The sequence below is a fragment of the Nomascus leucogenys genome, chromosome 11, assembly GCF_006542625.1.
Source record: "Nomascus leucogenys isolate Asia chromosome 11, Asia_NLE_v1, whole genome shotgun sequence".
In the NCBI taxonomy this organism is placed as follows: domain Eukaryota; kingdom Metazoa; phylum Chordata; class Mammalia; order Primates; family Hylobatidae; genus Nomascus; species Nomascus leucogenys.
In genome coordinates this window covers 100,479,726-100,494,034 of record NC_044391.1, presented here as the reverse complement: position 1 = coordinate 100,494,034, position 14,309 = coordinate 100,479,726, and the positions used below count along the sequence as shown (strand labels likewise).

Genomic DNA, 14,309 nt, shown 5'->3' with positions numbered 1-14,309 from the left:
CTATCATCCAGGAATGTCCATTACAAAAAAATCCACTGACATTTTAAATAAGTTATTTTTATACGTCTGTCTCCCGTCATACAACCAAAACTAGTAAGAATTAATGGTGAAATAACTGTGCAAAAGAAATCTGGATTTCTAACTTGCCTTTAGAACAATGCAGTCCAAATGCATTTTGAAACTTTCCAAATACAGTTTTAAAACAATAAGAAAATGTATTAATAGACTAACATTGATTTTCCTTTCTTCCTTTTTTTTTTTGAAAGAAAAGAGACAGAGTCTCACTCTGTCACACAGGTTGGAGCACAGTGGTACCTCCATAGCTCACCATCACCACAGCCTCAAACTTCTTGGCCTTCTACCTCAGCCTCTGGGGTAGCTGCGACTATAGTCATGAGCTATCATATCTGGCTTTTTTTTTCTTTTTCTGGTAGAGATGGGCTTTAGTCTTTTCATGTTTTTGCCCAACCTGATCTCGATCTCCTAAGCTCAAGCGATCTTCCTGCTTTGGCATCCCAAAGTACTGGCATTACTGGCATGAGCCACCAATGCCCAGGCTAATATTGATTTTTTTTATTGCTTTTACTCAATTTAATTTTCAAGCGTTGCTTAACTTAGTATTCTAAATGTTTAAAATACTTAGATCCGTTTGAATCAAATTAATCTAAAGAAGTGCACGGCAAAGGTCAAATTGATAAAGGTGATGAACTTGATACAGTTTTTCTTTTCACAAAAAATCTTGCACGACTACAAAGAAAAGTAAGCAAATCCCCAAAACGAAGAGAAAATGTGTGTAAAAGCCACATGATGTGACCACAACACAAAGAAACCAAGAAATTAGTAACCAAAAATTGGATAAAATGAATCAAAACACTTGAATTTTAAAAAGTCTTATATTGATAAGGAAATGCCAAAAGGATAATTAGAAACAAAAACAACAAAAACTAAACTAGTACTGAAAACGGTTGGGATACTCCTAAAGCTGCAGTCACAAATTCACAATCTTGAATCTTTTCTTTAAGAACAATAAGCAAAAACCAATGCATCTTCAAATCAAACAATGTTAAAGATGAACACAGGCCAGGCACGATGGCTCGTGCCTGTAATCCCAGCACTTTGGGAGGCCGAGGCGGGTGGATCACGAGGTCAGGAGATCGAGACCATCCTGGCCAACACTGTGTAACCCCATCTCTACTAAAAATACAAAAATTAGCCGGGTGTAGTGGTGCGCCCCTGTAGTCCCAGCTACTAGGGAAGCTGAAGCAGAAGAGTCCCTTGAACCCAGGAGCTGGAGGTTGTAGTGAGCGCCACTGCACTCACTCCAGCCTAGCGACAGAGCGAGACTCTGTATCAAAAAAAAAAAAAAAAAAAAAAAAGAAAGAAAGAAAGAAAAAAAAGAACTTAGTGAATGAAACCCAAAAAATGATATTTATTAAGTGATAAATTACGTAAGAGCTGGGGCTGTGTCTTTGGATGATAAATCATTGGCAAACCCATTAAGGGTCTGTGTGTGTGTGTGTGTGTGTGTATGTATATGTAGATATACATTTACATTTAAATATAGAAGTGAGAAACAAGAGATTCAAAACAAACAATTTTATGCTACTAAATTATATATCTTCAGAAATACACCAATTTCTAAGAAATCAAAAATTACCAAAACTGACTTAAGAAGTAACAAATACTCGTTTTGGAATAAAGCTGACTAAAACTTTCAATATAATTAATTACCAAAAAATGTTTTGTCTCTTTTTAATACATTCAGACATAATATTTTTTGCCCAGCTGATTGTTTGGATAAATTCAAGTAATTTTTAACTGTTTCTCATTTTAGATATTTCAGACTTAAAATTTTCAAACTCTAAAGCTGGACATTCCATGACTAAGTAAAAACAAAAAGCTACTGCTCATAAGCAATTTTTTCCATACATAAATTTTAGAATCCCAAATGGACCATTAGAATAAAACATAAACTGCCAAGTTTCCTCTAAAAACATTTAAAAAGAATAGTTCCTAAGGCTGTCTGATTATTGCAATCACTTGGGGAGCTTTGAATATATACGTATATAGATTCCTAGACCAAGCCCAACCCCCCTGGATCTGGGGTTGGGGATAGGATAGGTCAGGAGCCTGTGGTTCTCTAAAGCACGTCATGTGATTCTGATGATCAGCCAGGCTTGTGAACCAATTCCCTACAGCATGTCTTTTATTCTTCTCATTCCCACCTCCTCAGTGAGATATTCTTGGGAAGCACAAGCTATACCATGAACCAATATGGAAGCAGTATAAATGTGTAACAGAACATTACACAATTATACATTATATAAATGTATAATTTAGAAGAAATCAATGATAAACATACATAAAACACATATATACAAAGGTCAATAAATAAGGAAAGACAAGGAAATAGAATAGATCCTCTCCCTACATATTTTCCCCATGGATGAAATAACTGATAACAGTGAGGAGAGGAGGCTGAGGTGGGAGGATCATTTGAGCCCAGGAGTTCAAGGCTGCAATGAGCTATGACTGCCCAACTGCACTCCAGCCTGGTAACAGAGGGAGATCCCATTTCTTTAAGAGAAAAAAAAGGTGAGGAGAGCATTAACCCTTTGGTGAAAGCAAAAGGAAAAGAAAAAAAACAAACAATGGTCTTTGAGTAACCGGGACTTCATGTATCCTATAGCTTGGCTTGAGAGGACATCTACTGATAATCCAGTAGCCTCTGAACAATTAGATCTTATCGAGATAGCTGGCAGTGGATTTGCTTTCTTCCAGTCTGTCTTCATCTGTCTAATAACCTTTTTTCTCTCATCAAATTAAAGATGAGAGATAGGAAGCAAATATTTTATTTTAAAAATCCTGCCAAGTATACTCAACATTCATGTCCCCCCTATTAAGCCAGTTACTACTTATAAGAATAATTACAGATTGAGGTGTCTTCAATGCTGAAGTCACTGTGTTCATTCCTAAGTGGGAAGGTGATATGAATTACATAGGGCAAAACAGGAGTTCAGAAGGTTAATATCTAAAGAACTATTCAGTCAAATGTAGGGTTTCAATGTCTCTGAATAAAAACACTTAGAATGCAACATAAGAAGCTAGCCTCCCTCCCCATCTACCACTCCGTCTCAAAAAACAGCACTTCAGTAGTTTCCTAGAAGTTTCTGAAAACGCTGAAGCTCTTTTCTACTCAATTATTCATTTAGAATGTTTGGCACAAAATATGGAGAATGGACATGTGGCAACACAGTATATAAATATAATACAATTTTGTCAAATGGCATTAATCATGTTTTGTATACTTCTATTCGTCATGCAGCGCAAAGAAGAAAAGGATAATGCTTACTTTGCTCTATTATCCATTCTAACAGCAATTACGCTTGTGTGCTCTTGTTCCAAATTATTGAATACAGGGAATTTCATTCATTGCACAACACAGCAATATTGAAACACAGTTTCTTATTTATATATAAATACATAAAAATAAGAGTAAGGAAGAAATTACAATCTTTAATTCTCAGTTCTTACAAATCATTTTGCAGGGGCTTCTTCACTTTCCACAGTTTACTGGCTGTGTCAGTAACTAAACTAAATAATAGCAAAAGTTATTGACAAAGACAAATGATAAAAATAGAAGATTATGCTTTCTCCAACCAAAGAAAGAGTTTTGTATTAGGCAATACAATCACAAAATTCCTACCTCAAAGATTTGTTCAAAGTTCTGAAATTCCTGTAATCTTGCCTGAAATCCTTCAGCAAGTGCCCCACCTGTAACGTACAGGCAAAGATTTAAAAACCTAGTATATAGCAAGATATATTTTCTGGTAGGCTACTGATTTTATAATTTTAAATATATATATATATATATATGTTTTTTTTCCCCCCCGAGACAGAGTCTTACTCTGCTGCCCAGAGCTGGAGTACAATGACGCAATCTTGGCTCACTGCAACCTCCGCCTCCTGGGTTCAAGCAATTTTCTGGCTTCAGCCCCCCAAGTAGCTGGAAATACAGGTGTGCACCACCATGCCCAGCTAATTTTTGTATTTTTAGTAGAGATGGGGTTTCACCATGTTGGCCAGGCTGGCCTCGAACTCTTGACCTCATGATCCGCCCGCCTCGGCCTTCCAAAGTGCTGGGATTACAGGCGTGAGCTACCGCACCCGGCCAATTTTAAATATTTTTATATTTAAAAAGGAAATCTATAATTAATGCATACCATTTTCTGGCATCCCCTGTGCTTTTTGCATTCTAGCACTAAGAACTTCCTTTGCTGAAACAAAGAAGATACGATTCTGTGCTTCTAAAGCATTCACAACTTTGAGCTCCTCCACCAAGAAATGTAGGCATCTTTCCATGTGCTGTCTGCGTACCTACAGAGAAAACCGTATTAAAAGAATTCTAATAATTTAAGCAAATATAATAACCAACGACTATAGACCAATACTGACTTTATTCAGTGATATAATAAAGGTTACCATATAACTAATGAATTTAAGAAATTCTAATAAATGAAGTTTGATACTTGATGACAGGAAATCTTTCTCTTAACGAATCTGTCTTTTGAACATCTATTTAAAATTCTGCTGGGCACAGTGGCTCACGCCTGTAATCCCAGCACTTTTGGAGGCCAAGGCAGGCAGATCACGAGGTCAGGAGTTTGAGACCAGCCTGGCCAACATGGTGAAACCCCGTCTCTACTAAAAACACAAAAATTAGCTGGGTGTGGTGGCAGGCACCGGTAATCCCAGCTACTGGGCAGGCTGAGGCAGGAGAATCGCTTGAGCCTGGGAGGTGGAGGCTGCAGTGAGCCAAGATCGCGCCCCTGTACTCCAGCCTGGGTGACAGAGCAAGACTCCGTCTCAAAAAACAAAGTTAAGGTTGGGGAGAATGCATTAACCAGGCATTAGAATTGCAATGTTGGGTTCAAGATTACCACTTGGGCACTGAAGTGAAGATTAAGGGTTAGACGTTAGGATTTAGTACTAGTCTTTAGCATTATGGCTATGATGACAGATCTCTATATTAAGACTTGCAAAAATAAATCTAAATAGGAATGCTGAAATATTGGAGGAAAAATAATTTATGAGTGATGCTTCCTAATTCGGAGACCCCAATTTGAAAGAGCAAGACTGTAAGACAACAGTTAATGACAGGAGGATATAAAACATGATGTTACGCAAAATTCCAATTGGGGAAAAATGAAAGCAAATAATTTAACATGTGAACAGTGATGGAATAGTTTAAGTTATTTTTATCTTGTCCTCTACATATAATAATTTCGTACTACTATTAAAATCAGAAATAGTCTCAAATTAAGTAAATATTATTTATAGTCCAAATTCCAGATACTTCAATCTTTTTAAGTTTCTACAATTGGTGTGACTAAAATGCCAAAAAAAAAAAAAAAAAAAAATTTGAGGATGCAAATCTTATGAAACTCAATGTGCTGGCAGGAGCATAAATCGACACCAAGCACTTTGGAGAACTCTGGTGCTATATTTACTAAAATCGAACATCTTCTTAACTTGTAATCCAGCAATTTTACCTCTAGGTACATATACCCATGGTTTACTGACCTCTGCATTACTGACGTTTTGGACTGGCCAATGTTTGCTTGGGGGCCTGTTCTGTGTCAGAGCATGTGTAACAGCATCTCTAACCTCTACTCATTAGATGCCAGTAGCACAAAAACCCAATTGTGACCAAAAAAAAAAAAAAAAAGTATCTTCAGATGCTGTCAAATATCCCATGGGGGTGAAAACTGTCCATCCTCCACACTGAGAACTACCTAACAAAAATGCATACATATGCACACCAGAAGGACATATACAAGCACACGCACAGTAGCATTCATAATTAAATATAGTAAATTAACCCAAATGCCCATCACTGTGAATAAATCAATTGTAGTATAGTCACAGATGGAATACTATACAGCAATGGGAATGCAATACAACTATGCTCTGCACAATAATATGGACATGTATGACAAACACGTTAAATAAAAACAAAAACACATGCAAAAGCAGGTATTATATGACTCTGTTATATAAAGTTGAACAAGCAGAAAGATTAATTTAGGGGGTCAGAAGTCATGATAAATGGATAATTTCTCCTTGGGAAGTAGGACAGAAGGGAAGTTGGAAGGAGGTAGGTAAGAGGAAGGTTCTGGGGTGTTCAGAATGGTCTGCTTTTTGGTCTGGATTTTGACACAGGTGTGTTAAATTTGTAAAATTTGGCCAGGCATGGTGGCTCAGGCCTGTCATCCCAGTACTTTAGGAAGCCAAATTGGAAGGATCACTTACGATTTATGTTATGTACATTTCAATAACAACTTAAACAAAAAAGAAGTTTCAAGCTTTGAAATAACTAGATAGTATAACACAATTTTCCCTCAAAGTAACTTCATACCTTGGTCTTTATCACATACCTACTTCAGGTTTTCTCTATCTTCTTTTCATGGAATAGTTCTTATAATTTTCTATTCTATAAGCAATATTATTTTCTCAAACAACAATGTACGTGACTGTATTTCAAAACCTACAAAAAAAAATAACTTACGTCTTCCATATATTCTGGCTCTGATGCAGAGGCATCCCAACGATTATTGAGAATGAAAATATTAGGCTTGGAAAGCCGCTCATTCACCTTGTGAAAAAAGTGTTTTTCCTGAAAAACAAACAAAAAAAAAAACCCCACAGTACATTCACTATAATTTACATTTATAATTGAAATTTTATTTTAATGAGAAAGTCTGAACCATTTAGACAACAGTAATTAACACCACTGACAAAGGATCCCAAAGCACTTTATGAGCATTCAACTTTCAAAGATGAAAAAAACTGATAACAACTTTAAAAAATCATGTTATAGTTTTGAATATTAGATTATCTAAACTCTGGAAAGTTTATTTCAGATGAGTCTGGCTCCAGACATCTGGCTAAATAATCTTCTAAGTCTGACAGCAGCTTAAAGTGTACACAGTTAAGCTGAATCCTAGAGTATATTCTGGTGAAGCTGGAAATAGCTGACAATACTGAAAATATAAAAAGCCTTGCCTGATAGATGGCAGAAAGAAGGAGTGGTTTATACTTTATTCAAGAGAAATAAGCATCCTAAAATTTCTGGCACTCATTTTCCCTGAGACTGACAAATAACCAGAAGCTAGAGCCATCAAGCCCTATACTGCTAGAGAAATCCAGGGAACTACACACTATAGAAAGACTAGAAACAGCCCTTCTGGTTCTATGAAAACACAAACCCCTTCATTCATGCCTGTTTTTAGAAGTTCTTTCTAATCCATGATTTGGATTTCCCTTGCTTTTCAGAATTAAAACAGACACCGTTTCATTTCCTACCATAGAAACACAATAATAAGAATAAATCCTACCGTATTCATTAATGTTGATTCAGAGTTTGCGACCAAAACGAAGACATCAGCATCTAGGCAAAACTTATCAATCCAGCTATCCAGCTCTGTAGTAACATCTGTGCCTGGACTAATGAGAGTGAAATAAAAATTGTATTATATTTCTTAAAAAGAAAATTTGGGTTACAGAATTTTTTCAGCTTTTATATATAATTTGAAGTCTAAAAAACAGGATTTCCAGCTGTCATCTGTAAGAAGCCTAGGAAATTTTAACCTAGTGATCTTTGACAAAGCAAATAACATGCTCAATATTTCAATCTTTTTAATGTTTATGCTTTAGATGGCTGAAATATAAAACTAGGCTAATAGATACTAAACAACGAGGGTTCAAGCAGCTATATCCAATATGGCTCAGAGAAGATTTAAGCACTTATAAACACAAATAAAAAATATAAATTTAATATACCAACTATACTAGGACCTGCAGTGAAGAATTTGCCAACAATAAATATTTGCAAAAAGTTAAAAAAAATTTTCATTTTAAATTTTTGTGTGTACATATTAAGTATACATATTTATGAGGTATATGAAGTATTTTGATACAAGCATACAATGTGTAATAATCACATCAGGGGCTGAGTGCAGTGGCATATTCCTATAATCCTAGCATTTTGGGATGCCAAGGCGGGAGTGCTTGAGTCCAGGACTTTGAGACCAGTCTGAGCAACATGACAAAACCCTGACTCCACAAAAAAAAAAAAAAAAAAAAAATACAAAAAATTAGCTAGGCTTGGTGGCATGTCCCTGTAGCCCCAGCTACTCTGGAAGCTGAGGTGGAAGGATTGCTTAAGCCTGGGAGGCAGAGGTTGCAATAAGCCATGATCCCACCACTGGACTCCAGACTGGGCAACACAGCAAGACCCTGCCTCCAAAAAAAAAATAAAAAAGTCACATGGTAAACGAGGTATCTATCACCTCAAGCATTTATTCTTTGTATTACAAACAATACAATTATATTCTTTTAGTTATTTTTAAATGTACAATTAAATTGTTATTCAGCCAGGTACGGCAGCTCACACCTGTCATTTCAGCACTTTGGGAGGCTGAGATTGGGGGATTACTTGAAGCCAGGAGTTTGAGACCAGCCTGGCCAACATGGTGAATCTCCGTCTCTACCAAAAAATACAAAAATTAGCCAGGCATGGGGCTACTCAGGAGGCTGAGGCACAAGAATGGCTTGAACCCTGGAGGCGGAGGTTGCAGTGAGCCAACACTGCACCACTGTACTCCAGCCTAGGTGACAGAGTGAGACTCTGTCTCAAAAAAATAAATAAAAATCAATTATTGTTCACTACCGTTACCCATTTTGGTACCAAATACTACATCTCATTCATTTTTTCTTGTATCTATCCAACTGTCAATCTTGACTGACTGGGTCATAGATACAATCTGGCTACGAAATAAAGCTAAACTAGTTAACATTATATTTAAATCAAATATTTTGGTGTCATAAACATCTTCTCTCTCCTCTGTTTCTAGGGATTACCTGAAACACTCATTTCCATTTAAAAGGAAAATCCATTATCAAAAACAAAATGGAGCCAGGTGAGGTGGCTGGTGTGTGTCTGTAATCCCAGCTACCAAGGAGACTGAGGTGGGAGAATCACTTGTGCCCGGCAGGCGAAGGTTGCAGTAAGCCAAGATCATGGCACTGCAGCACTGCACTCTGGCCAGAAAAAGTGGCCATCCTTAAAATTTCTTGAAATGGAATCAGACTAATGAATTGGTGCTTTTATGTAACTTATAAAATAAAACCAATACCGTATCTCTTCCTTAATCTAGCTAATGAGAACAAAGTGGCAACTGAATGTTTTAATTTTTTATACCATATGCTAAAGTAAGCAGTATTATACTATTAAATAAACTTCCAGAGAAAATGCAATCCACATGTAATTTTACCTGTCTACTAACACCAGGTCATCTCTCAAGAGGGCACATTTTGCTTTTGGCCAAAACACACGTACAAGACGGCCAGCTTCCAAATCTCTGTCCATGTGAAGGGCATGGGCCAGTTGATTAACTGTCTAAAGCAGGAGGGAAAGAAAAAAATAAACTCCACTTGTAATAAAATTCAATAAAAATTAAAAATATTGTGGTACATTTATTTTAGCAAAACAGGTGTATAAAAGGTAAAACTCTGAAATAAAACCTTCTGAGCAATCTTGAGAACCTGAATTTTTAAATTTCCAAGTAGAAAAAAAAATGGTTCCCTCAAGAACTCCAGCAACAGAATTCTAAGCAACTCCTGATACTGATTTTGTGAAGTATGTAAGTTCTGGAGTCTGTTATTTTTGCCTATTTGTATTTTCTGATTCTACTGAAATAAATGTGTATCACTTAGTCATATGGAAGAAATGTCATTATTAAAATAGGTTAAAATTACATAGCTTTTAACACCCCATAGAAAGGAATGAAATCATGTCTTTTGCAGGAACATGGATGGAGCTGCAGGCCATTATCCTAAGTCAATTAACGCAGAAACAGAAAACCAAATACTGCATCTTCTCACTTAAAAGTGAGAGCTAGGCCGGGGGCGGTGGCTCATGCCAGTAATTCCAGCACTTTGGGAGGCCGAGGCAGGTGGATCACCTGAAGTCAGGAGTTTTGAGGCCAGCCTGGACAACATCATGAAACCCCGTCTCTATGAAAAATACAAAAATTAGCTGGGTATGGTGGCACGTGCCTCTAATTTCAGCTACTCGGGAGGCGGAGACAGGAGAATCGCTTGAACCCAGGAGGTGGAGGTTGCAGTGAGCCGAGATCGCGCCAGTGCACCCCAGCCTGGGCAACAGAGCAAGACTCTGTCTCAAAAAAAAAAAAAAAAAAAAAAAGTGAGACATAAACATTTGGGTACACACAGAAATAAAGATGGGAACAATAAACACTGGGAGCTACTACAGCGGTAAAGGTGGAAGGTGACAAGAGCTGAAAAACTACTGAATGCTACATTCACTATTTGGGTGATGGGCTCAGTTGAAGCCCAGACGTAATGCATCACACAATGTATCCACGGAATAAACCTGTACATATAACCAACCCCTGAATCTAAAATAAGGAGGAGGAAAAGAGTGTGAAGAGGACTGGAAGAGCATAGATCAGGAAAATGAGAGATGATTTCTTTAAAATAACAGCATACTTTGAGACTCTGAAGTCAGGAGAAGTTTGAATTTTGATTCGCGAAAAATCTTAATCACAAAACAATAGTGATTCCTTCATTTATATGAATTAAAAGCTTGATTAGTATTTTCTTTTCTTTTCGAGACAGTGTCTTGCTCCATTTCCCAGGCTGAGTGATCATGGCTCACTGAAGCCTCAACCTCCCAGATTCAACCAATCCTCCCACCTCAGACACTTGGGTAGCTGGGACTATAGGTATGCGCCACTATGCTTGGCTAATTTTTGTATTTTTTGTAGAGATGGGGTCTCACTATATTGCTCAGGCTGGTCTCAAGCAATCCGACCACCTCAAGTGCTAGGATTGCAAGCATGAGCCACTGTGCCCAGCCTTGAATGGTATTTTCATAAACATCATCTTATTTTTCTAATAACTAATCTGAAGGCTATGCTTATTCTAAAGCTTACAGATTGAGTCACCTGATTTACATCAAAGAGCAAATTCACAGAGCAAGAGCCACCCATGACTTTACCAAGAAATAAAATAGCATGGATCTTCAAGCACTGAACTTTTGTGTTTGTGGAAGAGATCTTTTTAGACTCAAGAGAAAGTGACCACAATGAGAAACAGTGCCTTAACTAACTGCTTTCAGTCCAGAGTCAACATCTTGCATCCTAATTTGTTTTTCCTTTTATTCTTTTTTTGGCTGAAGGAGTCTAGTGGCACTGAATTGAGAAATGTATGAAAGGTAGGGAATTGCCATTGGCCCTCATCTGATAAAGTTAAAATATTTATTCATAAATATATTTACCACATACTCCTGAGGTAAGACAGTTTCTAAAAACACAGATACATATCAAAAACAGATTCCAGGGCCCAATTTCTTAAGCAATTCTGTTTTAAAAAGACAAATCGGAGGCCAGGCATGGTGGCACAAGCCTGTAACCACAGCACTTTGGGAGGCCAAGGTGGGACAAATTTGAGATTAAACAGCAATGATACACGATTAAATAGCAATGATACACTTCAATAATGTTAGTCTTGGCCAGGCGTGGTGGTTCACACCTGTAATCCCAGCACTTTGGGAGGCCAAGGCGGGTGGATCACCTCAGGTCAGGAGTTCAAGACCAGCCTGGGCAATATGGTGTAACCCCATCTCTACTAAAAATACAAAAATTAGGCAGGTGTGGTGGTGCGTGCCTGTAATCCCAGCTACTCGGGAGGCTGAGGCAGGAGAATTGCTTGAGCCCAGGAGGTGGAGGTTGCTAGCTGAGATCGTGCCATTGCACTCCAGCCTGGGCAACAGAGCAAGACTCCATCTAAAAACAAAGAAAGAAATAAAATAATGTTAGTCTCACTGGAACGGTAGATTTAAAAAACTTGTTAATTCTAATAATACCTTAAATTAAGGACAGGTTTTATTCTTTCACTAATTTAGCTACGAAGTAAAAAAAAAAATTTAGAATACTCAAAATATTTAGTGATGGCTTTCAAAGTTAGAAATATTAACAGTTCTTTTTGGCCAGGTGTGATGGTGCATGCCTATAATCCTAGTGCTTAGGAAGGCTGAGGTGGGTGGATCACCTGAGGTCAAGAGTTCAAGATCAGCCTGGCCAACATGGTGAAACCTCGTTTCTACTAAAAAAAAAAAAAAAAAAAAAAAAAGTACAAAAATTAGCTGGGCATGGTGGCGCACACCTGTAATCCCAGCTACTCGGGAGGCTGAGGCAGGAGAATCATTTGAACCCGAGAGGCAGAGGTTGGAGCGAGCCAAGATCGCGTGCCACTGTACTCTAGCCTGGGCGACAGAGTGAGACTCAGTGTCAGAAAAAAAAAAAAAAAAAAAAGGCCAGGTGCAGTGGCTCATGCCTATAATCCTAGCACTTTGGGAAGCCAAGGTGGGTGGATCATGAGGTCAGGAGTTTGAGACCAGCCAGGCCAAGATGGTAAAACCCCCGTCTCTACTAAAAATACAAAAATTGGCCGGGTGTGGTGGCACACACCTGTAGTCCCAGCTACTTGGGAGGCTGAGGCAGGAGAATCGCTTGAACCCGGGAGGCGGAGGTTGCAGTGAGCCGAGATCGTGCAATTGCACTCCAGCCTGGGTGACAAAAGCGAAACTCCATCTAAAAAAAAGAAAGAAATATTAACGGTTCTTTTTATAAGATGTCACCGATGCAGACATCTATAACAATGTTATTAAAGAGTAAGTTCAGGACATTGTTTCAGGTATATTATTCTGCTAAAGGTTAAAGATCATACCTTCATACTCTTTTTTTCATCTGATCCTTCTGTCATAAGATAGGCTTTATCTCCATCGGTTCCTTCAACACTTAGGAAGCAATTGGTTATATGGCCAATCCCACTAGGGAGAACTTTATCCCACAACATTGCATTGATAACAGAGCTCTTCCCACTGCTTGTCCTGAAGAATATACAAAATCATGAAAAACAAAACATAACAGTAAAAAAATTAATTCTTTCACTGGGTCTAATAATCAACTTTTTTTAAAATCCAAATTTTGTTAAGATTTCTTAAGACTGCATTTTTATGAAAAGATTGACCACTTGGCTTACACAAATACTAGCAATGTACATTTCAGAAAAAATAAAGTGCAAGAAGACAAATCCCACCTTTCTCATAGTACGTTCCTCAACTTTTCTTGCTTTTTGTGGCAATTTGAAATCACAGGTCAAAATTCTGCAACACTACTCCCATCACAAAATGGGGTCTAATATCTCATCTCCTTAAATCTGAGATGGTTTGTGACTGCTTCAACAAATAATGCACATTAGAAGTGACAGTGGGTGGCCAGGCACAGTGGCTCACGCCTGTAATCCCAGCACTTTGGGAAGCCAAGGTAGGTGGATCACTTGAGGTCAGGAGTTCGGGACCAGCCTGAACATGGTGAAACCCCATCTCTGCTAAAAATACAAAAAAATAGCCAGGTGTTGGGGGGGGGCCCTGTAATCCCAGCTACTCAGGAGACTGAGGCAGAAGAATCGCTTGAACCCAGGAGGTGGAGGTTGCAGTGAGCCAAGATTGTGCCACTGCACTCCAGCCTGGGCGACAGAGCCAGACTGAGTCTCAAAAAAAAAAAAAAAAAAAAAAAAAGGAGTGACACTGGGTGACTTCCAAGACTAGGTCATAATAGGCAATGCAGCTTCTTCTATCTTGTTCCCTGGAATATATGCGCTTGGAGCCTTGCCATGTAAACAGTCCACTTACCCCGAGTCTGCTGTGCTGCAAGGAAGTCAAGCTAAATGGAGAGCTCTGAGTAGTGCTCTACTCAACAGTCCTAGTCTTTGAACCATTCCAGCCCAGGTCCCAGACATGTGAGTGAAGATTTAAGATTATTTCAACCCTCAGTTGTTGAGCCACCCCAATCTTCACATCTTCTCAGTTAAGGCTCCAGAGTCCACGGAGCAAAGACAAGACATCCCTGCTGTGCCCTATCTGTATTCTTGACTCACAGAATCAGTGAACATAATAAAATGGCTGTTAAGTTGCTAAGTTTTGGGTAATCTGTTATGCAGTCATAGGAAAAAGGACACTTTTGATGGCTCTGAAATGCAAAGAACAACTCATACTCACTTCAGGGACTTGCTTTCCATTAAGTCAACCCAAGTCCCAGATACCACTGGGAGCCTTTTGGTTCACTGCAAAAGCATCCTATCTTTTCGGCATATGTTTTACCTCTTTCCTTTAGCATAAGAGGGAAAGAACTTTTCTTTATGTTATGGATGTCATTCCCAAC

At 38.2% G+C, this 14,309-nt stretch overlaps 1 protein-coding gene across 1 annotated transcript in view; it reads right to left on the bottom strand.

Annotated features, from left to right (window-relative positions):
* The window catches only part of LOC100586660 (mitofusin-1), a 45,912-nt gene that overhangs the window by 21,856 nt on the left and 9,747 nt on the right, over window positions 1-14,309 (bottom strand). Inside the window, exons 4-9 of the mRNA XM_030822849.1 lie at window positions 12,814-12,976; window positions 9,336-9,460; window positions 7,398-7,506; window positions 6,569-6,676; window positions 4,224-4,377; window positions 3,707-3,774 (exon numbers count right to left, since the gene is read on the bottom strand). Coding sequence (XP_030678709.1) covers window positions 3,707-3,774; window positions 4,224-4,377; window positions 6,569-6,676; window positions 7,398-7,506; window positions 9,336-9,460; window positions 12,814-12,976 — 727 coding nt within the window. The remainder of the gene's footprint in view (window positions 1-3,706; window positions 3,775-4,223; window positions 4,378-6,568; window positions 6,677-7,397; window positions 7,507-9,335; window positions 9,461-12,813; window positions 12,977-14,309) is intronic.